The sequence below is a fragment of the Pongo pygmaeus genome, chromosome 3 (assembly GCF_028885625.2).
Source record: "Pongo pygmaeus isolate AG05252 chromosome 3, NHGRI_mPonPyg2-v2.0_pri, whole genome shotgun sequence".
Lineage (NCBI taxonomy): Eukaryota > Metazoa > Chordata > Mammalia > Primates > Hominidae > Pongo > Pongo pygmaeus.
In genome coordinates this window covers 197,064,681-197,091,398 of record NC_072376.2, presented here as the reverse complement: position 1 = coordinate 197,091,398, position 26,718 = coordinate 197,064,681, and the positions used below count along the sequence as shown (strand labels likewise).

Here is a 26,718-nt window from a genome sequence, read left to right as displayed (position 1 = left end):
TCTTCAGCCTTCCCATAAAAATATAGATGACACTGGCTGAGCACTCTCGTACGTAACTTTGGGTCTGGCACTGTTCCAAGCTCTTCTCATGTATGAATCTATATCATCCTTCATAACAAGCCTATAAGATGGGTGTTATTTACATCTTATGTACAAGAACGCTGAGATACACAAAGGGTAAGGAACTTGAACAACGTCACCCAGACAAAAGCAGCACAGGAGGGATTTGATCCTAGACAGCTGGACTCTAGAGTCTTGCTCCATGGCCTCTACCTGAAAAGCCATGTTACAACAGGGAGCTCATGTCCTCCCGAGATAGCACTGTCCAAGTCTCACCTAATGTTAGCAGAGCCAGTTCTAGAACACAACCCAATTTTCAATCCTGTGCTTGCCACTGCATCTCATGCAACAGTATTCTTCGTAAAAGCTGTTTCATGAAGCTGCAATCAAACAAGCTCAAAATAAGATATAGACAGACAAGCATACTTGAAAGAGAACATGTTTATTTACATCACTATTTCCTTTTTACAATGCCTCCACCTTTTGAATAATACAATTTTCCGGGAAATCAGGTCGTTGTAAATTATTAAGGTATTTTAACAAATACAATTTTCACCCTATGATTTTTATTTACATGAGTTTTCAAGAGTTTTAAATAGTTCTTTTGAAACTGCACAATATAACCAAAAGGCCTGACTCAGACCGTGCATCTTTTCCAAAAACTTTCAGTCCAGGAAATTATGTTTATAATCAAATCCTTCCACTTTGGATCTTTTCAGATGAGGATTTTATTAACACCTCTAAAATATGAACCTGCTTCATAAACGATCCATATTTTGGCAGCAAGCTGAACCTATTTGACACTTTTTGATAGTAAGCAAAGACATTTTTGATACCTTAATTAAACTGCTTTGATTAAAACTTTCTGGAAGTTTTCTGTATCAGTCATACAACTCCCTATGTTGTTGTGTATGTATTCTGAGTACACACTGAATTTATGAGAATGATTTATTTCCGGTCTGGCCAGCTCTGAAAGAGACACATAGGGGATTCGGAACTTTATGGCACAGGCACTGGTGCATCTGCTCTCTTTGTCCAGTCATACTTGGGATGCTTAATTTTCCTGATATTATACATGCAAATCACTTACTTTTCGTAGAATTTACCATTCATCAAATGACTTTCAGCAATAACAACGGTCTGACATCCTTTCATGTTGTACTGAGATTTCAGATATTTATTAGAGAAACTATAAGACAGATTTTCCTAATATTTTTGAAGTATGAGTTCCTCTGAATAGTTGGTATAACATCCATTAAAAAATAGAAAAGACTAACTTTTTACCATGATCAAAGCTAGAGTTCACAATGAAACACCTGCATAGCTCTGCCCAACGTCTCTGTAACAACAGCCAAGGGCCGGTCTTGAACATCATGCAGCAGCAATAGAGGTATCATCCATGAGTCGACCCTGTGGCTTTAAAGTGGGAAAAACAAAGTGGGTTTACAAAGTTATAATAACAAAAGCTCTATTAACTGGAAGAATTTTTAAATTCTTGAAACTGTTTTACAAAAACAGAATAAATGAGTGTAAGCATCAAAATAAAAATGGTGATATGGTGATTCTCCTCCTTTCACCCCACCTCTTTCTTCCTTCACTTGCACCTGGGGACGGCCACGGCACAGGCCGGCAGCCGCCCTCTCCTGTAGCATCACCAGCTGACTCTGCACTTCCACACGAAGAATCCTCTTCTGCCAGTACTTCTCTCTCAACCCTGCGTTCCAGCAGCTATTGCCAGGCCATCTCCCACATGTGGAACGGAACCTTGTTTATCATTCCTGCTTAACTGACAGTTTTATTCTCTCTCTCTTGCTCAGGGCCCTCCTGTGTCTCAAGCTTTAAGCAGGCCCAGAGCCTGAGCTGACAGGTAAGTTCCTTTTGGGGACTCAAGGTTGCCCAATCTCCTGTTTGAGAAAAAGTGTCTGCAGTGAACTCCAATGCATGCTGCAAGGATAAAAGTGGCAGATAAAAACAAAAACTGCCCTATCTCTAAGATCACTGATTGAAAGAATTTAAAACATCACATCAGAAAAGTCAAGACTAAGAATGAATAAAAGGTATCATAACTGTTTCTAGTTGTAAAATTTCTGGCAGGTCAACAACATCCCAGAGGGATAGCTAGTAGCTAAAAGAATACAACTCTTACAGGTAATTTTATTGTATTACACAGATACACAACAGCGGACCTTTGTGGGGAAAGCAGGAGAAGGATGACCAGGAAATGAAACAGAAGAGTGTCCACAATGAAAAGTGACTTGCTTTAAGCAGAAAGATTCTGAGGAATTCCCGAGGCAGTGAAGACAGCACTCCTGCGTTCAGTCTGTTGCTGCTGTGGTTGTTCAGATGTACATAGCGGTGTGTGTGTACATACATGCATACACATAGCTAAGTATAGCTTCCAGACATTCGCGGCAGGAATGGAGTGAGTGAAATAGGTTCCCGATCCTTGATTCTTGACTTTTTTTAGTACTGATGGAAGCTGCTCAATTTTAGAAACAAAATCATGGCTCAAGCTAGTGAAATCCCTGCCAAATGTAGCTTTTACAAGCAGGAGCAAAAAATGAGTGCATCATACAATTAGAAAACCAAAGTCTTTTATTCAAAGGAAGAAAAGTATGGATTTATCCTTGCCTAGGACGTCACTGTCTGGTATGGCAGTTGCTAGTCACATTTATCTATTGAGCACTTGAAGTGTGGCAGTGTAACCAAGCAAATTTAATTTAAACTGAAATCTCAATAGCCACATGTGGCTAGGGGCTACACCGGACAGCATAGCACTAAAGTTTAATACAGGTGCACTGGGACCTAAAATTTTAGTCAGTGATTGTCCAATAAGTGGGAAAGGGTAATCCTCAGCCACTGTCCTTAGTGTGACAAATAAAAAAAAAAAATTGTAGACATTTACGGTATACAACATGATGTTCTGAAATATGTACACTATATATACACTGTGGAATGGCGATTTTTTTTTCTGAGACAGCATCTCACTCTGTTGCCCAGGCTGGAGTGCAATGGCATGGTCTCAGCTCACTGCAACCTCTGTCTTCCAGGTTCAAGCAATTCTCCTGCCTCGGCCTCCCAAGCAGCTGGGATTGCAGGCGTCCACCACTACACCCGGCTAATTTTTGTATTTTTACTAGAGATGGGGTTTCACCATGTTAACTAGGCTGGTCTTGAACTCCTGACCTCAGGTGATCCGCCCGCCTTGGCCTCCCAAAGTGCTGGGATTACAGGCATGAGCCACCTCGCCTGGCCAAAAATTTTTAATTATAAATTTTCCCTACTGATAAAAGAGCTGGCTCTGCGGAGTCCGGTGAACATTTTTGGCAGCAGTCAAGTTGCTAGAAGGTGGTAGCTGTACTCAGAAAAGGATCCCTGCAGTTAAAAAGGGCATGCTAGTCATGTTAAAAATGTTAGGCGTTGTAGCTCACGCCTGTAATCCCAGCACTTTGGGAGGCTGAGGCGGACGGATCACGAGGTCAGGAGATCGAGATCATCCTGGCTAACATGGTGAAATCCTGTCTCTACTAAAAATACAAAAAATTAGCCGGGCGTGGTGGCGGGCGCCTGTCGTCCCAGCTACTCGGGAGGCTGAGGCAGGAGAATGGCGTGAACCCGGGAGGCGGAGCTTGCAGTGAGCAGACATCGCGCCACTGCACTCCAGCCTGGGGGACAGAGCAAGACTCTGTCTCCCTGTCTCCAAAAAAAAAATGTTTATTTTCTGGAACCTTTCCTTGTGAATTTAAACACTACCCAGAAGAGGTTTACCTTGAGAGAAAATCAAAAGACTGAACTAGCATTAGTTGGGATTAGGTTTGGGTCTCCTGAGCACCAGAGAAAGGAATGAAAGAGAATAATTGATGGGACCAAAAATCTCTCCTTTTCAGTATTAGTTACTCTAGTATTTCAAACAAGCTATTTCTGTGCAGCTAGAATATAATCAAGTCTACATACATCTGAGTGATTCAAACAGTACTTCTAAGTTTAAAAATAGCAAACTTCAAAAAGTCTAACAGCTAAAGGGACATTATGGAGGCCACCTGTTCCCCTCTGTTCCCCCACCCAGTCATGAGACTCGTCCCCTGCAGAATGACTTCACCAGGAGAGTGTGGGGCCAATGGAAGTGTCTTTAGACTGAAGGGATCTGGTGAAAATGTTTAAAAAGCCACTGTTTAAACACAAGGATATCCAAAATTATGAGATTTTTCTTTTACAATTTATTTATTTTGAGACAGTGTCTCGCTCTGTTGCCCAGGCTGGAGTGCAGTGGCACAATCTCCACTCACTGCAAGCTCTGCCTCCTGGGTTCAAGCAATTCTCCTGCCTCAGCCTCCCAAGTAGCTGGAACTACTATAAGTAACTATAGAAATGAACAGCAATACTGCCAAATACATATAATAAAAGGCAAAACTATCACTGTTGGTCTCAAAATACTGTTCAGTGAAGTTTACATGAAAAAGAAGTCTGTTTGTTTTTAAGACTTTGAATTTAAAAAGCAGAAAATTGCTAAGCTTTACCTTGACAAAAATACTGGTAGGTATAAAACGCCTGAGCAGCTGATTTGTGAAGTTAGGAAATCTAAGCAAGTTGATGTTGAGAGACGGCAGCTGCTGGTATCCGGCCATCAGAGGATAGAAATTATATAGCATTTCCTGCTCCGTGCCGGGGAGGATACGTAATCGAATCTGCATCATAAAAAGTCACAGAGAAAGATAATCAAATACACATATGTGCAATATCTATATGTTGTTACCCTCAATTATTTACAAAAGATTGGATAACCAAATCCTTCTACTGAAATATTCACTCTCTCCTAGTCCATCTTCCAAACAGATTCCAAAGTGTAGGGCTGAATTAGTATAAAGTTTAGGACACGGCAGACAGGAAATGTGTAAAAAATATAGGCAAGATTTCTCGGTTTCTACCAAGACCTACAATGGGTAACTTATACCTCCTAAAGAATGAGAACTCAAGGCAGGTGAATATTTTCTCTGTCTTAGCTCAGGTAGTTTTTATGTTCACAATATGTAAAGGGATAATTTGTAAAAAGAGTATCTACTTGTAGACATTATGTCAATACAAGACAAATTAGTTCTTTCTAATTTATTTAGTAGTTTGTTTTGTTTTAAGGATTTTACCTTTGTGTTAAGTAACTGCAGGAGGAAAAAAAAAGATGTTTTGAAAATCTTTGACAATACTTTTAAGAAGTATACAAACTGGTAAGATTTTAGCATCTTTATATTTCCTACGATTTATATAAGTCAACACCGGAAAAAATCAAGACACTCAAGAAAAAAGCTTACTCATTTGTCAATATTATAGTTGGTATATTTAATACTGTATATTATAAATATAAAACAGACCTGAACATACAGCATATTTCGTATAAAATTCTATTTTGCATTTAACAACAAACACAGCACTCAGAATATGCAGAGCAGTTGATTAGTCAGGATAGACACTTCCAGGTGTTAAGACACATTTGTTCTCTAATTATGCCCTTGTTAATTAAAAAGTATTTCCTGACTTTGGAGGGGCATCTCTGTTATCCCTCTGACAGTGGAGGACAGGACTCTCACTGAAGCATGGTTTTGCCTGGGTATTTTGTTTGCTCATTTAAAAACTTGATGAACTTTTCCAACTCTGATTTGACTGAACAAATAAAAAAATCTAGATAATTTAAAGTATAGAAACAAAATTGTATCTAAACACACAAAAGGTTAAGTATATTCTACGCAAAATCAAAATTTCTATGAAACTTCACTGATAGAAAAATGGGCTGTTAACATTAGGACAGTGAAGTCTCCAGGCCTCACACACACACATACACATAAACACACACACTCATCACTAATAAGGGGACATTTTTAAGTTTTCCAGGAATTATAACATATTATAATATAGTCCAAGGATTTGTGGACTTCTGTTTTATAAGAAGAACCCACATGTCTGATCTCAATGATGTGACAAGGGTAACCCACCTTTATAGGTAGCTGTACTTAAGGTGCTTAAAAATTCACTATTACCAAAACAACAGGGACCACAGTCAGCTTTACTCAGTTCATTCATAAAAACTAAAGGTACAGCTCTCCGTTTCCTGGCACACTTTTGTGTCAACATAAGCATCACAAGATATGGCCTGTACCTGTTTGAGACCTGAGAACATGAAGGCATCACTGGGCTCCACAGAAATTTCTACATCTTGAACTAAGTCGGTCTTATTCTGTAGGTGATACTTGACAGGCAAGGACTCTCTGACACGCCCAAATGATGGCAGATCTACAGAGAAAGATGACACATTTCTCTTGGTTTAAAAAACAGCTCCCCACTTATGGCTTCGTTTTGTAAATGAATCTCATTCTATGGACATAGTATCATTTAAAGTAATGATGTTACTGTACTCTTGCCAGATAAGAAAATTCTTTGGACAACAGCAATAAGATTATGATAAAACAGGCTAAGGAAATAAGTGTCCTTCTAAAAATGACTGGCCTAGACAGGGTCTTGGCTATCAGGAACTGAATTATATTTTAGGGATAATTTCTTTTCTTTTTTTTTTTTTTTGAGGCAGAGTCTCGCTCTTTCGCCCAGGCTGGAGTGCAGTGGCGCTATCTCGGCTCACTGCAAGCTCTGCCTCCCAGGTTCACGCCATTCTCCTGCCTCAGCCTCCCGAGTAGCTGGGACTACAGGTGCCTGCCACCGTGTCCGGCTAATTTTTTGCATTTTTAATAGAGACGGGGTTTCACCGTGTTAGCTAGGATGGTCTCAATCTCCTGACCTCGTGATCCACCCGCCTCGGCCTCCCAAAATGCTGGGATTACAGGCGTGAGCCACCGCGCCCAGCTAGGGATCATTTCTTAAATCCATAAAAGATTTCCCAAAATATCAATCATGGTTCCTAAACTAGAATAAGCAAAAGCTGTGTTTCAGTGAAGTTATAAGTAAAACTTTCATTCATTCATTTGTGGATACACTGTTGTTTGGTGTGTGTGTGTGTGTGTGTGTGCGTGTTCTGGCAGTTCTGCCATTTTATTTTTCCTAGGATACAAAAACATGGAAGGTTTCATGAATTTGGGTGTCATCCTTGCATAGGGCCATGCTCATCTCTGCACCGTTCCCATTTTACATATATGCTGTTGAAGTGAGCACTATAAACAGTTTTTTCAAATTATAGACATTAGGATAACCAAACAGTTGATAAAGGGAAGTTTCTCTTGATAAAGTATTCCAGTAAAGAAAGAATGATGGACAGATGTTACCTAACTCCTGGTGGGAGCACACACACTATGAAGTATTCTTGCCAAAAACTTGACCCTGAATCTGATCAAGCCTACAGACAGGCTGCCAATTTATAGGGACACAGAAACATTTAAAAACAGCACCATGTAATCTCCGAAATCCAGGCTGTAGGAAACTCTATAGGACAAATGACTTAGTTTCTTCAGCAAGGAAGAGATGCGGGGAGGGAGGAGATGGACAAAGTGGTAGAGAAAGTGGTACTGGAAGAGGTGATGCAGGGGTTAATGGTGGGTGGGGAGAGGAGAGAAGGTATGGGGGAGGGAGAGGTAGTCAGCCTACCTGCCTACCTATAGGTTATAGGATAGTATAAGACTTATCCATCAGTTGCAGTGTATAATCCTCAAAATAAACTGAAAAAACATCCAGAGTTAACTAGAAAAATTTCAACATTGGAATTTGATGACATTAAGACATTACTGCTAATTTTTAAAGTCGTGATAATGGTACTGTAATTATATTTTTTAAAATAGCCATTATTTTTAAAACAGGCATATGAAAGTATTTATGGCTTTGTATTTAGGGATTTGTTCCAAAATAACAGGGGTAGGAGGAGTGTGTAGAAGTAGAGAGGAAACAAGATTGGCCATAAGCTACTTTTACAAATGTTGAAAAACTTTCATAATAGAATGTTAAAATAACTAAACTCTTAGAGGTTAAAATAACTATTATTATTGGGTCCTTCTTATCAAGTAAAATTTGAATTCCGCTACCTGCATTCACATGGAGAGGGATATTCTCCACAATCACGTGCGGCAGAGTGATGACAGTTGTGATGACGGGGATATTCTCCATTGCTGAGGTCCTGCAGCAGAAGAGGTCATCTTTTTAAACTCTGTTTAAACATCTTTTTAAACTATGAAAGAAGTTCATCAAAAACAGGAAACATGTATTCACCAACTAGTTTCAAAGGAAATATGTTACTTATCCATTTCCCAAAATATTATTATTATTATTTTTTTTTTTTCTTTGAGACAGAGTCTCGCTCTGTTGCCCAGGCTGTAGCACAGTGGCGCAATCTCGGCTCACTGCAAGCTCTGCCTCCCAGGTTTACACCATTCTCCTGCCTCAGCCTCTCGAGTAGCTGGAACTACAGGTGCCCACCACCACGCCTGGCTAATTTTTTGTATTTTTAGTAGAGATGGTGTTTCACCGTGTTAGCTAGGATGGTCTTGATCTCCTGACCTTGTGATCCGCCCACCTCAGCCTCTCAAAGTGCCGGGATTACAGGCATGCGCCTGACCAATTTTTTTTTTTTTTTGAGACAGTCTCACTCTCTCACCCAGGCTGGACTGCAATGGTGCAATCTTGGCTCACTGCAACCTCCGCCTCCTGGGTTCAAGTGATTCTCCTGCCTCAGCCTCCCGAGTAGCTGGGATTACACCACGCCCAGCTAATTTTTGTATTTTTAGCAGAGACGAGGTTTTGCCATGTTGGCCAGACTGGTCTCAAACTCCTGACCTCAGGTGATCCATCTGCCTCAGCCTCCCAAAGTGCTGGGATTACAGGCATGAGCCACCGCACCAGGCCTCCCAAAACATTATTAATGGAAATATTTTGTGAAGTTAAGAGCTTTTAAAATCACACTTCTGGGTATTTCCAATTAACAAACTGTTATAACCCAGGGCTGCTGTGTGTTACCAGTGGGGGATAAGTCAGGAGGTGTGTCAGACTGTCAATCATGATGCACACGATTTAATACAGTGTTTTGATAGCAAGACTTTCTCAATTCAGGAACAGTGCAGTGATTTACATCATGACATAAATTCCTTAACTCACTGAGGATGGTTTACAGGTGGACCCCAGACCACTTTGAAGAGCACTATTGTAACTCACTACACATATATAGTAGAAACTGAAGCACTAAAAGTATTTTACCATCAACAAACATAGTGGTGTTCCAAAATTTATGGAGCTGAAGTAACATTATGAAACTGTTAAATATTTTCTCTGTGGTACAGCTAAAGTGGGAACTACAGGGGTGGTGCCAGGGAAATCCCTTTTGAGCCTAAGGGTGGAGCAGCTGACATGATGTGTAAACTATCACAGAGCAAAAGCAACAGGCAAAGCATCTAAGCCCTCATCAATAAGAAATGAATATACCTCCTGAGCTCCAGCGATCCTCCCACCTAGGTCTACGAAAGTGCTGGGATTACAGGTGTGAGCCACTGCGCCCAGCCCATGAACATTCTTATACATAAACCCTTTGTGTACAGATTTAGTTTGGCTAAAATTTCAATAGCATATAAGTCACAAATTATGACAAGCACAAATTCATACTGTAGTATGATGGAATAATTCAGCAGTGCCTTTAAAATGCTATTTTGACACCTACAAACAAAAAAATAAAACTAAACATCAATATGGTAAATTCAGGAATGGAGAAAAGAAAGACAAGTTTATTTACTTCTTAGTAAAATTACGTATTTCTCCATTCTTAAAAAGTTTCTGCTTTAGTTTCCAACATGGTAAATATTTATGCATATAACTCACATAAATAAGCTGCTTAGGGTTCTCACTGATTTTTCAAAGTGTAAAGGAGTCTTGAGACCAAAAAGTTTGAGAACTGCTGGCCTACAGTTGTCTTTTTTATTTTCTGCCTTTGTCAGGTTTAGGTATGGGTGCTCTTCATGAACAAACCCAGGGAATTTTCCTTCTTGTTCTATGCTTTGCATATAATTTATAACATGAAAACAATAAATCATACCATGTAATTACATATACTAAACATATATTCTTTGAAGGCAATTTCATGAATTTCCTCCAGTTACTGGTTTTTTAGGTTAAAAAATTTTTCCTTTAGTCAATTTTGATAATTTATAACTTTTTCATGACAGCCATAACATTCAGATCTTCCTACTCATTACTCTGAGTTGTATAAACTAATATCTTCTGATTCCTTTCTCATTTTTAAGTAATACATTTTATTCCCTGTTTTAAAATTTCTGAAAATAACTAAGCCTCACCAACAGGATAACACATGAATATCATTTATCTACTTCCCAGTCTAAGAAAGAAATTACAACGATACAATTGAATCTTCCTGCAGAGCCCTTCCTGCTTGTATCCCCCCATCCCAAAGGTAACCACTATCATGAATTGGGTATTTATCATTCCTATGTATTTTACACTTTTCCAAATTATGCATGTAGTCCTAAGAAATACATAGCATGTTTTTCAATGACATATAAATGCAATTTATTCATATTCTCATGAGTAGCTTGCTTTGTTCACTTTACCTTAAGATGTTGATGGTGTAGCTCTGGTTCATTCATTTCACTGAAATATAGTATTCCACTGTACGAACGTGCCACAATTTATTCTCTTTTCTACTGATGGGCATTTACGTTTTTTCCCCCGATTTTTTTCCTATTACAATCAATGCTGCTATGAACTTTTTTTTTTTTTAAACAGGGTCTCGCTCTGTTGCCCAGGCTAGAGTGCAGTGGCACAATCTCAGCTCACTGAAACCTCCACTTTTTGAGCTCAAGTCATCCTCCCACCTCAGCCTCCTGAGTAGCTGGGACTGCAGATGTGCATCAACAAGCCCAGCTAATTTTTGTATTTTTTGTAGAGACAGGGTTTCACCATGTTGCCCAGGCTGGTCTCGAACTCCTGAGCTCCAGCGATCCTCCCACCTAGGTCTACGAAAGTGCTGGGATTACAGGTGTGAGCCACTGCGCCCAGCCCATGAACATTCTTATACATACACGCTTTGTGTACAGATTTAGTTTGGCTAAAATTTTAATAGCATATAAGTCACAAATTACGACAAGCACAAATTCAGCTTTAATTATCTTTTTCAGGTTTGTGTTCATATCCACGTGACTTCTGCTCTTCAGAATGACAGAAACTCTCAAATATTAAGTGACAAAGATGAATAATAAAGGTATCAGAATAACAAAGACATTGAAGAAAAGACAGGATTGACATAATTCTTACCGTTTCCAAGAGATAATATAATGCCCGGTTGCTACTCCACCTTCAACATTTCCAAGAGATGGGCATTGAAGACAAAAGCATTCACTAGCACTCTCTCCAGTCTGTAAGATAACTACAGGGAAAAGTCTTTATACTCCTTATGCAATGGTTTCATCTACGAAAGCAGAGTTTCACATCCAAGTAACAGAACAAAGAAAGAACACCTCACCCACTATATATTACTTGTAGAGACTTAGAAAGTAGGGTTCAGAGATGTTAAATGACTTTTTCAAGGTCACAAAGTCCACTGTTTTTGCTAATGTATCAATATTCCATCACAGTAAAATCCAATGAGGCATCTGTATATCTGCAAGAAAGTCCTATGGAAACTAATGAATGCAAAAAGCTTAGAGACAGAATCAATATCTTATGGTGATTGTTTTTCTTTTTCCAAATTATTTCATGCCTCCAAAGTAAACACTTTGGGGTAGAGAAAAAGAAAATAGAAAATTTCAGTTACTCTTAAAGTACTCAAAATATCATTCCAGAAAATTGTGGCTTTCTCTGAGTAAACATATACAGGTTGACCATCCCTGATCTAAAAATCTGAAACCAAAATGCTTCAAAATCTGAAATGTTTTGAGTGCCAACATGACACGCAAAGGTTTTTCTAAAAGGAACTGCATCCAGGTGTGGTGGCTCACACCTGTAATCTCACTTAGGGAGGCCAAGGTGGGAGGACTGCTTGAGCTCCAGGAGTTTGAGACCAGCCTGGGCAACACAGGGAGATCTCGTCCCTATAAATAATTTAAAAATTAGCCAGGTGTGGTGGCGTGCACCTGTGGTCCTAGCTACTTGGGAGGCTGAGGTGGGAGAATAGCTTGAGCCCAGGAGTCCGAGGCTATAGTGAGCCACGATCCTGCCACTGCACTCCAGCCCAGGTGACAGGGTGAGACCTTGGCTCCAAAATGAAAATAAAATTTTTTTTAAAAGAGGAAATGTTCTTTAAAGCATTTCAGATTTCAGATTTTTAGATGAGGGATGCTCACCCACTAAGTATAATGTAAATATTCCAAAATCTGAAAAATCCGAAATCTGAACACTTCTAGTACCAAGTACTTCAGGTAAGAGATACTCAGCCTGTATTACTAATAGCACTTATACCGCCTCACTATTGCCTCACATGGCCATTCACCTCTGTGCAAGAATGCTTTCCTCCTGCCAATTTTATAGCAAATTCCCTGATGACAAGATAAGTGCCCATTCAAACCAAGTCTTCTCCACCTTTCAGCTCTCCAGAGCCTGCAATGCCTCAGCTTCAAATGCAAGCAGGCAACAGTACTTATTTAACGGCAATTTTAGCAATCTGTGAGTGAAACTCCGAAGGAATAACAACAACAAAGTTTCTAAACATTAGGCTATTTTTATGGTTTTCTAATGAAGACGGTTGTGACAGATTAATGGAGGTCTGATTGTGGACAGATAACAGCAGTGAAGGGGAGAAAAGCTGGATCAACCTTTGCTTTAATTAAGTATTTTTACGTAATGTTAGAGACTTGGAAATAATATTGTAGCCCAGTAAATAAAATACACATCAATTTGAGCCTCTAGAGATCATCTTTTTAAAAACCTGGGCCATTCATATTAAACTCTACCAAAGTTCTTCTTAATTGTAAGAAGTTAAATAAAATGATCACAATGTTTATTAACAATTAACATTGGCCGGGCGTGGTGGCTCACGCTTGTAATCCCAGCACTTTGAGAGGCCGAGATGGGTGGATCACGAGGTCAGGAGATCGAGACCACGGTGAAACCCTGTCTCTACTAAAAATACAAAAAATTAGCCGGGTGTGGTGGTGGGCGCCTGTAGTCCCAGCTACTCGGAGAGGCTGAGGCAGGAGAATGGTGTGAACCCGGGAGGCAGAGCTTGCAGTGAGCCGAGATCGTGCCACTGCACTCCAGCCTGGGTGACAGAGACTCTGTCTCAAAAAAAACAAAAAACAAAAAACAATTAACATTAGGGTCAATTTGTGACAAAGAAGTGCTACCTGCTGGTTTTGAAGACAGAGGAAGGAGCCACATGCGGAGGAGTGCAGGTAGCCTCTAGAAGCTGGAGAAGGCAAAGAAATAGATTTTCCCTGAGAGTCTCCAGAAGGAACGCAACCAGGCTGACACCTTGTTTTTTGGCCTTCTAACCTGTAGAACTTTAATATAGTTGAATCTGTGTCATTTTAAGCCACTAACTTTGTGGTCGTTTGTTACAGCAGCAGTAAGAAACTAATATACTAGAAGTTCAAGCCAGAGATTATTCCTTAATTTAGTAAACACTTATTAGCTAATACTATGATGCTAGTGATATGAAGATGAATAAGACACAACTGAGGTTCTAAGGGAACACACAGTCTAGTAAGGGAGCCATATTTACAATTAAGAAATTGCAATATAATATGGTAAGTGTTACAATGTAGGTGTGTACAAAACACCATGGGAATAAAGAAGGTAGAGTACTTAGTCCTGCTTGGGAGAAACAAGAAGTTCAAGTTTACAAGAGCCCTGAAGAGCAAGCCAGAGTTCAACAGGTTGAAAAAGATAAAGGTTTTAGACAAAAGTTCCAAAGATATGTTCAAAAGTAGCTGGGGGCAATGTTGGACGAATGCCCTAAGTTTGTCTTGGTTGAAACCTGGGAGAGAGCAAAGGGCAGCAGACAGCCTGGGGTAGAGGCAGCTGGGATGGTCAGCCAGAGCCTGACCAGGTGAGGTCCAGTGTGTCACAAAGTCTAGCGGCAATATGAAAGGCAGGATAGGGAAGAGAATGACTGCCAAGGAAGAAAACAGTTAAGGACCTACTCCTATAGACCAGGTGAGAGAAATGGTGAGGATGGCACTGAGAATGGAGATGAAAAGCTGGATTAAAAAAATGTTTGGATGTGGGTGTGAAGGATGGATGTGCGTGTGAAGGAGTGTACTTTTTCTCTGCAGTTTCCAGCTTGGATCAAGTGTACGTACAACAATGCTTCCAACCAGACAACCCCCACAACTGGACAAGGGAATGCAGGCAGCCTAAGGTCATGTGGCAGCTGAAGACTTGTAGACAAAGAATAAGAGAACCAACGTCAGGATACTGGAAATGACCAACACTGAAAGAAAAGGAATCAGCAAGAATGGACAAATAACCACCTTTTATTGAGCTGTTAGAAAATGAGCACTGAGCTATTTCATATTTTCTCATATATATTACTTAATTATTTCACATACATCATCCTCTTTGACTCTAAGAAGTGATGAAAGGAACCATCCAAGTTCACGAAAGAGCAAGTTGTAAGGCTGAGAACTGAATCTAGTTCAGTCTGACCCTAGAGCTCATTATTCCCAATTAGCACAATAAGGACAATAAGGAAAAAGGGAAGGAGACAGAAAAACAAAGTAGGACAGAGACAATGATTTCCAAACACACAAGAGAAAACCGAGTTTCAAGGAGAGATGAAAAAAAACTCATGAAGACATTCTGAAAGCAAAAGATATTATTAGTACTTTTTAAAACCAGAAAGGTGTTGTCCTGGATTTGAATCAGTCTTACAAATTGTTTTAGTAGGGTGACCCAGAAAATGTAACTTCTATTTTTCTATATTTTCCAAAGTTTCTTTAATAAATACCTTTTCTCACTTCAAGTTATGAAAAACAGTAAACATTAAGAGTTAATGAAAAAAAAATCTTTAAAAAGTTCAAAAATGAAAAAAGAATTCTTTTTGTGAAGTACATTTTCAAAGTATAACTTCTTTAGAGTAGGAAAAAAGTCTGACCTTTTAAAATCAGATATACTCAAGCAAATGGTGTTATAAATGACACTAATTCCACCTTAATTCCATATGCATTTGCTTTCACGAGTGCAGGTCTCAAGTTCCCTCACTTAGCAAAAAGCTAATTAACTCTTCCATTGCCAGCTTATACACACACACGCATGCACACAATTCTCCTGCTCTAAGTGAGAATGAACCAAAGACTCACCATTGTCCACTTGAGACTCGAGCTGGTCCACTGTGGTCATGGATGGAGCAAGCTGGAGCTCACTGGAAACAATAGTGAGGGCCCAGGGTGAGGCACTTAAGAGGTCCGTCATCAACAGAAAGGGGATGTCAGCATAAACCCTTTCCAGGTGCTCAAACTGTCAACGAATGAAGATAAAAGGTCTGTTGGGAATTACCTTAATTCATTTTATCATTTCAGTCCATTTTTATAACCTAAATGATTTCTAGTATGCCTCAAAGAAACATACCTTGGTAGAAACAAATTTAACGGCAACATCAAATGGAAAGACCGTTTCAATTGTCACAGTTTCATCCTGCAAGAAAATGTAAACGGCACAGTCATGGATTTTCTAAATCTTTTTATATAAAGTTTTAAAAAACACAATCTATCACTGATCAATAAATAATCCCAAATTATACATACTAAGAAGTAAAGGCCTTTCTTTTAGATAACATTTGTAAAAATCTGTGTCGAGAGAACTCAGTACTATTTTTTTTTTTTTTTTTTTTTTTTGGAGACAGGGTCTCACTCTGGCAACCAGGATGGAGGACAGTGGCACCATCACAGATCACTGCAGCCTTGAACACCTGGGCTCAAGTGATCTTCCTGAGTAGCTGGGACTACAGGCGCACACTACCATGCCCGGCTACCATATTTTATTTTTTTAGAGATGGGGACTTGCTCTGTTGCTAGGCTAGTCTTGAACTCCTGGCCTCAAGTGATCCTCTTGCCTCAGAACCCCAAAGTGCAGGTACTACAGGAGTGAACCACAGCACCTGGCTAAAGTGTTTTCTTATACAATATTTATCTCTGGATCTAATGAAGTGGGCAGGGCAGGCATCATCACCATTTTACAGAGGAGGAATCAGATGTTCCACAAAGCTAGGGTCTTCCTTTTGTCTCAGTTCTTACTACACCTCAACTCAAAATGACTAATAAGAAAGATAATAATAATGTAATGTGACAGACACTGCTATCATCCGTATACATGTATTATGTAACGTTCATAATCACACACAGAAACAAGTGCTATTATGATTGCCACTTTAAGATGAGGTCATGGAGCCTACACTCTTAACCAACATGGTACATCTCCTTTCTAAAAGAGTCTGTTAGAAAAACAATGGGGGATGGGCACGGTGGCTCACACCTGTAATCCCAGCTTTGGGAGGCTGAGGTGGACAAATTTGCTTGAGCTCAGGAGTTCAAGACCAGCCTGAGCAATATGGCACAACCCTGTCTCTACCAAAAATATAAAAAATTTGCTGAGTGTGGTGGTGCACACCTGTAGTCCGTTACTCGGGAGGCTGAGATGGGTGGATTGCTTGAACCCAGGAGGTGGAGGCTGCAGTGAACCAAGATCGTGCCACTACACTCCAAGCTGGGCAACACAGTGAGACCCCATGTCAAAATAAAAAAATAAAAGCAAAAAGAAAAAAAAAACAACGGGGTTATTTCATCTTTCAAAACAAATAACACAACCTCTTGGTAAGAAACCTTTAAAAAAGATCATACTGGTTAAAAGCTCAGGCTGTAACGCCAGACAGAGCCGAATTCTAATCCTGGCTCAATACAGACTTACTAGCTGTGTGACCTTGAATCTAATGATGTGACCTTGGGGAAGTTATACAGGTTATCTGAAATGCTTGGGGCCAGAAGTATCTCAGATTTTTTGGATTTTGGAGTATTTGGATTATACTTACTTGTTGAGCATTCCAAGTCCAAAATGCTCCTGGGAGCATTTCCTTTGAGTCTCATGCTGGCATTCAAAAAGTTTCAGATTTTGGAACGTTTTGGATTTTGAGTATTCAGATTTGGGATGCTCAACTCATGCAGTCTCTTTAAGTCCCAGTTTCATAATCCTCACAGGCTTGTTAGAAAAATCAAATGAGATAATACATATAATGTGCTGAGATTGGCACCCTTATCTCCTAAGCTACCATATAGGACTCTATGTATTATACCAGGCTATGAGAAATTTTCGACAGTACATTACATGCCTTCTTCTCTCACGCTTGGGAAATACTAACAATTTTGAGACGATTTTCTTTCCCAATGACTAGTAAATAGCCCACAGCCCAGACTCTGTGCAGTAACAAAACTACAAATCCCCAAATTGCTATAGGCCTTCTCCTCTGCTGGGCTGAAGACCCAATTCCTAAGAGAAAACTAAGACAACATTACTGTCAGGACCAAGAAGATACCAAATATCATAATGTTCTACTAACAAAAGAGAACATAAACATTATATACAGCACAGTTAAATCTATTTAGAAACATGGCCTGTTAAAAATCTCTAGAAGTAGAAAAGAGACCAATAAGAAATACAAAGAGTTAGCAGTTGCCTTCGAGTTGTGAACTGTAACTGTGATCGTTCCTATTTTCACTTTCATGTGCACTTACCAAAAACAATTTTTACCAATATTTTTTAATAACAGAAAAATGCTTTTCAAAGGGAGACCTCCTTTTCTCCAGAACCTTCTATATATAAGTCAACTTACAGATTTTATCTCACATGTGATTTGCTTGAGATCTCAAACCTACTGATCCTCTATACGAAAAGCCATATAGGCCGGGTCCAGTGGCTCATGCCTGTAATCCCAGCACTTTGGGAGGCCAAGGTGGGCAGATCACCTGAGGTTGGGAGTTCAAGACCAGCCTGACCAACATGGAGAAACCCCGTAGCTACTAAAAATACAAAAAATTAGCTGGGCGTGGTGGTGCATGCCTGTAATCCCAGCTACTCGGGAGACTGAGGCAGAAGAATCGCTTGAACCTGGGAGGTGGAGGTCGCAGTGAGCCAAAATCGTGCCACTGCACTCCAGCCTGGGCAACAAGGGCAAAACGCCACCTCAAAAAAACAAAAAAAAAAGAAAAGCCATATAAGCTAATTTTCTGTTTAATGTTTGAGCAGTGAATGCCAGCCTAAACAAATCTCAATAAAAGTGATTTTAAAAAAAGCTTAATTAAAATTTATAACAGACTATAAGCACCTAAACTGCTTATTTTATGCTTATTTTATAGGTAAACTAAAATAACACAAAATGGGAATACTCTGCATACGATGCTTCATAAAGTAGCTATAAAAAAAATACCTTGTGACACTTGCAAACAATTTCTTTTTCTTCAACGGTGGTATTTATCAGGTAAGAAACATATACAAGAAACATTCTGGAACCCACTGTTCCACAGCGAACATACAACATTTTTTCCAGCTGTAACAAAATAAATGTTGTAATTTAATTAGTATTACGGATATTTCCTCTTGATGTATATTCTAGGATAATGTTCCCACCTTCTAGAGTTTATTTATACCAACTGGCTAAATCCTTTATCACTTTTACAGAATGTTACAATGTAACCATCAGCGCTCCCACTGTAGAAGAGTGCTCTCATTACACTGTGGCCACAGCATAAGGGCGGGATCAGTACTACTGCATCTTTTAGAAATTATTGTTCTTTAACTTCCAAAAGATTTTTCTATCTAGTTTGGAAGCAGAAGTTGACTGAGAAGTTAACTGCACTAAGTTACAAACAACAGTTATTTTATTAGCCCACTAATTCATGTTAAGCATGTTTTCTAAATTCCCTTGTAGAAAAACTGCTTAAGACATTTTACACATTTAAGTATGTAAAATGTGTATGAAATGTTCATTAGTTAAATCACTTTTTCAGTCCTAGAATATGTGTTAAAACGCTCTGAACTGTTAAAAACTCACTATATATTTAACACTACAAACTAATTGATTTCCTCTTCAATCCCAGTTGACCAAGTTTACCTGTTCCCCTGGATGTAAGTCTCCAACAGGAATGTCAGTGAGTAAAGCCGGGTAGGATTCATCACACAGTTCTGTTCCATGAAGAGTCACGTGAGTCTTCTGAGTTAAATTGGCATCCTGTCCTAAAAGAGTTAATATTGGTTCTTCAAAACAAAGAATTCAAACATTATCCCAATACAATACTGTGTGAAGAGCACTATGCCATATCTTCTTGTAAACAAAAGTCCTAGAGTTGACATCACTGATGCTTATTTAATGTTGGATTAATACTGATCAAACTTACAAAAAGGAATGCTTACCTGGTTTTAAGCCAGCGGTGAGCTTCACATCTCTGATTTGGGTCTTTTCATGGGACTGAACAGTCACAACCAAACAATACATTTCATTAGTCAGTGCAGGGGGTCCGTGTTGCAGATGTACAGAAATGTTTGGAACTCTGGATATGATCCTTTGAAAAGAAATCTTAGCTAAGTAACTGATTTAAAAAAAAAAGCAAATAAATTATTTAAATAAAGTATTTAAAAGAAATAAGAGGCTGGGTACAGAGGCTCAGGCCTGTAATCCCAGCATTTTGGGAGACTGAGGCAGGAGGATCGCTTGAGCCCAGGAGTTTGAAACAAGCCTGGGCAGCATAGTAAGACCCTGATCTCTAGAAAAAATACAAAAATTAGTCAGGCATGGTGGCACCTGGCTGTAGTCCCAACTACTGGGGAAGGCAAGGGTAGCGCCTGAGGTGGGAGGATCGTTTGAGCTCAGGTGGTCAAGGCTATAGTGAGTCATGATCACACCACTGCACTCCAGCCTGGGCAAGAGAGAGACTCTGTCTCCAAAAAAAATAGCAAAAGAAATAAGAGGATGACCTTTAATATCAGCTTAGCAAAGCAGACTTACATTGTGCTTGCCTGAATTATAATGCTGTCCCAGTGAACTTCATTGTCAGGTAGCTTAGGTCGCCTTTTGAAAGACCGAGCTGCCTGTAAGGCTTCTTGGGAGGAAGCAGCATCTCCTCCTCCTCCCTGCCAATTTAAAACCACGCATCTTCCTGTCTCATTGCCCAGAGCAAGATCCACTGAAGTAATCTAAAAAAAAAAAAAAAAAAAAGGATGTTGGCAATGTCATCTCCTATGTGCTTGTCACCATCCCCTCTCACCAAAATTACATCGTTGACTGCTAGATCATGGAGTTCATCTAGAGACCCCCAGTGTGACAGAAGTCAGAACACCTGCTATTAGAGGTCTTACTCGGGCTGGGACAGAGACTAACTGTGCTCTGGGTTCCAACTTCTTCACCTTTAAAACAGAGACAATAACCTGACTTTCTGTTGACAGGCTGATTGCACAGTAGTGTTATGATTTTAACATCTGGCATAGTCCCTGATGTAACGAAGGTTCAATTAGTGGTTGCTGAATGAAATAAGTATTGTGATGGCTATGGATACATTATAACCTCATTTCCGATTCCACAAATATTTTTCCCAAAAATATTTATAGTATTAGCAATAAAATGCTTTATTAATTGAATACATGTTCTATTCAACTAAAACCATTAAAAAAAGGACTCAAATAGGATTACTAATTATAATTTATGTCTGGTAGGTTCCCTTAGGTACCATGAAAAAATAAAATATGCAATTAGAGCATTTAGTCAAAACCATGAAAGTTTTTTTTTTTTAATGAATAAGCAAACAATTCTGGATACTGGTGAATAATAAAATCAACATGTTCACAGAAACTGTTATGGGAACACTGGTTGCATAACTTTATATACCATTTATCTTAGCAATGGTCCCAAGTTTAGATTAGCTAACCATTCCCATTCAAGTCGTGAAAAACAAGCACTTAATGAGTGCTTACTGTGTGCTAATCACTATTCCAAGCAAGTTACATTAACTAGCTGATTTAATCCTCATGAAATCCTAAGAGATTAGTACTCTTATGATCCCCATTTTACAGATGAATACACTGAGAAGACACATAGAAGCTAAGTAACTGCCCAGGGCCACAAGCTAATAAGCTAGAGAGCTGTAATTTAAACCCATACAGTTTGGCTCCAGAGTTTATGCTCAATAAAGATATTACTTAGATCCTATATTTCTAAAAGGCATTTCAATTATCTATACTATATCAATCTTTACAAATATATATGTTCATTTTTCTTTAAAAATATGTACTCAGTAATGCTTAAACATCAAAAGATATTCAGTCGGAATAACATAAAAAATATATTTGCTATATTACATAATATACATTGTTTAAAACTCCTTAACTGATTATGTGGTCATTAAAAAACAAGATTGGTTTATGTACTAACAAGAAATAATATCTAATATACACTATTAAATGACAAAAGCCAGCTACAGTTTATTATGTACAGTATATTCTCAATTTTTTAATTGCAAAAAATTTTAAACTACAAATATGTTCACAGAAAAATGTCTGAAGGAAACTTCCCAAACTATTATGAATGGTTTCCTTTAGGAAGTCCAAGTAGCAGATTTTCATTTTTTACTTAATAAACTTTTGTATTATTTAAAATATTGATATAAACATACTACTTTTATTATTAAAAATATTTTAAAACAAAGTTCATAACTAACCTCAATTTTCTTTCCCACATCTTCAGTTTTTGCAACAAACTTAAAAAACAGTTTTCTTGTTTTACCAGGAACTAGGCACATCTTTCCTTGAGTCAGATTTTCTAAAACTTCATTTGCTTTGGATGCTTCTTCTATTACACAGAACTGGTTGTATTCCTGAAAAAGGTGAACAGGGGTCATCAAATGTCAGATGTCTGCTAACCCTAAATGCCAAGTGCTTTGGAGCTCATTTAGTATAGCTCCACAAACACTGAAACATTATGAAGGGTTACTAATAAAAGGAAGTATTTTTATGCCAAATAGAGGCACTTATCCACTTACTGCTGCCATAATATAACAGTTCACTACACACAAACTGTTTTCTGAAAATATTTAGCTATCCCTCTCCCAGAGAAACAGTTTGTTCTTTGTTGCACTGGACACTACTGTTTATCACCTCCTTTTCTTGAAGAGCCTTTTTTTACTTGGCGTCTGTGATGCTATACTCTTTCCTGTTTCTCATCCTGCTTGGTTACTTCCTGTTTTTCCTACCTGGAGTGCAGTGGCACGATCTCGGCTCACTGTAGCCTCAAACTTTTGGACCCAAGGGATAGTCCCACCTCAGCCTCCAAAGTAGCTGGGACCATAGGCATGTACCATCACACTCGACTAATTTTTCTATTTTTTGTAGAGATGGGGGTCTCACTACGTTGCCCAGGCTGGTTTCAAATTTCCTGGGCTCAAGTGATCCTCCTGCCTCAGCCTCCAAAAGTGTTGGGATTACAGGTGTTAGCCACCAAGCCCAGCCCCATTCCTTTGCTTTCTTTCAGGTCTTCATTTCTATGTTCACTTCATTGGAAATGTATTTGTTTCCACAATCACCATACCATTGTTGCTAGTATCTCTCACATACAGTTGTCCTATTCTGTCTTATTTCCTTAATTACAAGCTTATATCCACAACTGTCTAGAAGACAAGTCCACTACCACTGAAACTCAGCATGTCCCAAAGTGAATGTGCATCTGCCTTCCCAGAAGAGAACAATCCTCATAGATGAGTAAAGGAAGACATCTTTCGTGTTTCTATCTGTGGAATCACCATTCTCATCTGTTCAATAAATATCAAGACCTTTCCAAGAGCCATCTTCTATCCCAGCATATAAATTACCTTCTTAGAAATTCTTACACAGTTCAAGTTTTATACTTTGCTGCTAATTTTCATTTCTATTCCATGCTTATAAAACCTACTCTACTTTTTTTCTTATGGTTTATATCGTGAATTTCTTTTCTTTTAAGACGGAGTCTCACTCCATCGCCCACTAGAAATGCAATGGCATGATTTCAGCTCACTACAACCTCCGCCTCTCAGATTCAAGCAATTCTCATGCCTCAGCCTCCCAAGTAGCTGAGACTACAGGCACCCGCCACCACGCTCAGCTAATTTTTGTGTTTTTAGTAGAGATGGGGTTTCACCATGTTGGCCAGGCTGGTCTCGAACTCCTGACCTCCAGTGATCCACCCACCTTGGCCTCCCAAAGTGCTGGGATTACAGGCGTGAGCCACTGCGCCCCGCCCGTATCTTGAATTTCAAATAAGATATATTCAGAATATAATCTAAATTTTAAAACGAATTGCTTTATATTCCATTTTAGTGTTTTTATTAGTTTTTAATCATAGTAGTTTATATTTTTTGTTGGAAAAAAAAGGAAATAAAAGAAATGAAATAGTAGGCTATTAAGGGAAAAGTAAAATAAGAGTCCCCATACTTCACTTGAGCCCAGGAGTTTGAGGCTGAGATGAGCTATGATCACATCACTGCACTCCAGCCCGGGCAACAAAGTATCTCTTTAAAACAAAAAAAAAGAGTCCTTGTGTTGGCCCTCTAATTTCATAATGAACAAAACAAACAAACAAAAAAAACCCCTGCCCTTCTGCCCTTGTGGAACTTAGATTCCAGTAAGGAAAAACCGGTAATTTAGCAAATAATCACACAGACAATGGGGAAACCACAGTGTGATTAGCACTACCAAGGCTACGAGAGCCCGGCTAAGTGATTCAGTCACGTAAGTCAGGGGGGCTTCCCTGAAGAAGTAATGCTTTTCAGTGAGAAAAGGCAAGAAGGAGAGGAGGGCAAACCAGTTCAAGCAGAGGAAAGGGCATGTACAAAACCTCCTGTCCTTCATTCATTCTATCCCCACTTTTCAGCCGCTATATGCACTTGGCAATCCAGATTTATCTATTTTTAAATGCCTCTTGTATCCCTGAATCTCCATTCCCAACACCAGCAACTTAATTCCGATACTTGTACTTTTGTACGTGGATTAATATAAAGAGCCTCTAATTGCCTTCCATGATATTATTTCTATTTTGCTACTAGAATAAAGTTTCTTAAAACTTTAAGAATAAATTGCATGCTCTTGCTTTAAAATTCTCAAACTGGGCCAGGCACGATGGCTCACACCTGTAATCCCAGCACTTTGGGAGGCTGAGGTGGGTGGGCTCCTTGAGCCCAGCAGTTCACGACCAGCCTGGGCAAGACAGCAACACCCCATCTCTATAAAAAAAAATACAAAAATTAGCTGGGCATGGTGGCATGTGCCTGTAGTCCCAGCTACTCAGAGGAGGCTGAGGTGGGAGGATCACTTGAGCCTGGGAGCCTAAGGCTGCAGTAAGTCAAGATGGTGCCACTGCACTCCAGCCTGGGAGATAGAGTGCAGCCTTGTCTCAAAACGAACACACACACACTCTCACACACGCACACACACACTAAAATAAAATTCTCAAACGGATTAGAGGAAATCCCTGGGCAAGAGTCTGAAGTTGAATAAAACATACTGATCTTCAGGTGACCCAGCTTCATCTAATCATTTCTATTACAGAGATATTTCTCATTTCTTATGAATCAAATCCTAATAAAACAGATAACGTTTCTTTATCACCATCCAATAAACAGAACACAGATAAAAGAACAAATAAATCTTCAAAGACATCTGTTTACTAGCCTATCTCCGCTTAACTCTTCAAGGTTCCTTTAAGCCACCTGGCTTATTTCCCACCACCCAGCACTATAAACCCTCTGTTCTAGGGAGGCGTGACTTTCTCAGAAACATAGATTGTGCACTTCTGTTTCCATGCAGTGTTTTCTCATTGCCAAACATGTTCTCCCCCTCCATCTTTTCGACCTATTGTAATTTCATTTTCATTCTTGGAACTCCCTCCCTTTTCTCTGGCATGCCTACTACAGCTGTCCTTCTTTCTAGCCTACACTACGTAATTTAGTCTTCATTACCTACTTGGGCAATCTTTGATTCTGTCCTGGCCCTTGTCCCCAAAATGCCTACATTTTAATGAGGTCGACATATGCTATACTCAGATTCAGCATGTTAAGAATATCATAACTCTCAATAAATGCTTGTTGGTGAAAGACTCACTATACTTTCTGGGTAATCAAAAGATGATTATCTACTAAGTGAGTTTATAATAGAGTTGTAATGAAGTACTTGACTATATACTATATAATGCTTCAAATCTATTCAAATGCAGGAAATATGATATGATCCCAATTCTGCAAGAAAAAAAGTTGCTTATATATTCATGTGCAGAAAATGTCTAGGTTATTCAAGAAGTTAACGTAGAGGGTGTGTGGGAGAATGGAGAAGAAAGAAGACACACATTTACTTTTCACATTATATCCATCTATTCCATTTCAATTTTTTAAATGTCAAACATAAATTAGTTCCATAATCATAAACTAATAACATTAACTAATAATGTTGAAGCAGAATATAAACCAAATGATTTTTTAAATTTTATTCATTCTGAATATACCTTATTTGGAATTCAAGTATACATTATAAAAAAAATTTAAGGCCAGATGTGATGCCTCACACCTGTAATCCTAGCATTTTGGGAGGCTGAGGTTGATGGATCACTGGAGCCCAGGAGTTCAAGACCAGCTTGGGCAACATGGCAAAACCCTGTCTCTACAAAAAATACAAAAGTTAGCCAGACGTGGTGGCAGGTGCCTGTAGTTCCAGCTACTTAGGGGGCTGAGGTGGGAGTCCAAAAGGTTGAGGCTACAGTGAGCTATGATTGCACCAATGCACTCTAGCCTGGGCAACAGCGCGAGACCCCGTCTCAAAAAAGACAAAAAAAAAAGCATATATATACTGTATGTGTACATATATATACACACACACACACACAGAATTCTTAAGACTTTATAAACATGGAGTGAAAATAAAAATTGGAGTAAGCAAAGTGTAAACTTGAATTGCCAGAAGTTTAGAAACATATATATATATATATATATATATATTTTTTTTTTTTTTTTGACACAGATCTTGCTCTGTCACCAGGCTGGAGTGCAGTGGCACGATCTCAGCTCACTGCAACCTCCACCTCCCAAGTTCAAGTGATTCTCCTGCCTCAGCCTCCCAAGTAGCTGGGACTACAGGCACGTGCCACCACACTCAGCAAATTTTTTTGTATTTTTAGGAGAGACGGGGTTTCACCATGTTGGCCAGGATGGTCTCGATCTCTTGACCTTGTGATCTGCCTGCCTCAGCCTCCCAAAGTGCTGAGATTACAGGCGTGAGCCACCGTGCCCGGCCCTAGAGATATATTTTTGAATAGACCTTACCAAAGTTCATTTGTTACTACGAAACCATTAAGACATAAAATTCACTCAGCTCGTTTTTAGTTTAACATAAGCTACAATAAGATAAATGTGGTAAAAACACATGAAATGGCATCATTACCTGATTATTAAAGCTGACACAGAGCTTGGAAAACCTAATAGGATGTGGACAATCGGCCTTCAGATAAATATCAAACTGAACAGGAACATCAACATGAAAACTTGGGGCATGAAACTTGGCTTTGCATCGTACTAGAAATAAAACAAAAGGGCTGTGTTATGCACAACCAGATACCCACGACCCACACACATCCTGTTAACCAAATTTATTCTTCAGAAAGACACATCTGCACTGACCATTCTTACTGACTTCTGCACTTAAGGCACTTCAAGAGACAAATGAGCTAACTTTTTATTATAAAAA

At 39.1% G+C, this 26,718-nt stretch overlaps 1 protein-coding gene and 1 non-coding gene across 2 annotated transcripts in view; both read right to left on the bottom strand.

Annotated features, from left to right (window-relative positions):
• Positions 1-486: 486 nt before the first annotated feature.
• TRAPPC11 (trafficking protein particle complex subunit 11) overlaps positions 487-26,718 on the bottom strand; it is a 53,223-nt gene continuing 26,991 nt past the window's right edge. The window contains exons 18-30 of the mRNA XM_054485191.2: positions 26,416-26,546; positions 21,678-21,833; positions 19,973-20,160; positions 19,381-19,529; positions 19,082-19,203; positions 18,398-18,517; positions 15,550-15,615; positions 15,282-15,438; positions 11,299-11,410; positions 8,070-8,161; positions 6,206-6,339; positions 4,578-4,745; positions 487-1,476 (exon numbers count right to left, since the gene is read on the bottom strand). Of these exons, the coding sequence (XP_054341166.1) occupies positions 1,432-1,476; positions 4,578-4,745; positions 6,206-6,339; positions 8,070-8,161; positions 11,299-11,410; positions 15,282-15,438; positions 15,550-15,615; positions 18,398-18,517; positions 19,082-19,203; positions 19,381-19,529; positions 19,973-20,160; positions 21,678-21,833; positions 26,416-26,546 (1,640 nt within the window). The 3' untranslated portion in view covers positions 487-1,431. The remainder of the gene's footprint in view (positions 1,477-4,577; positions 4,746-6,205; positions 6,340-8,069; positions 8,162-11,298; positions 11,411-15,281; positions 15,439-15,549; positions 15,616-18,397; positions 18,518-19,081; positions 19,204-19,380; positions 19,530-19,972; positions 20,161-21,677; positions 21,834-26,415; positions 26,547-26,718) is intronic.
• LOC129035925 (U6 spliceosomal RNA) lies at positions 7,108-7,209 on the bottom strand. The gene has a single exon (XR_008502412.1). It is a non-coding gene; the product is annotated as a U6 spliceosomal RNA (small nuclear RNA).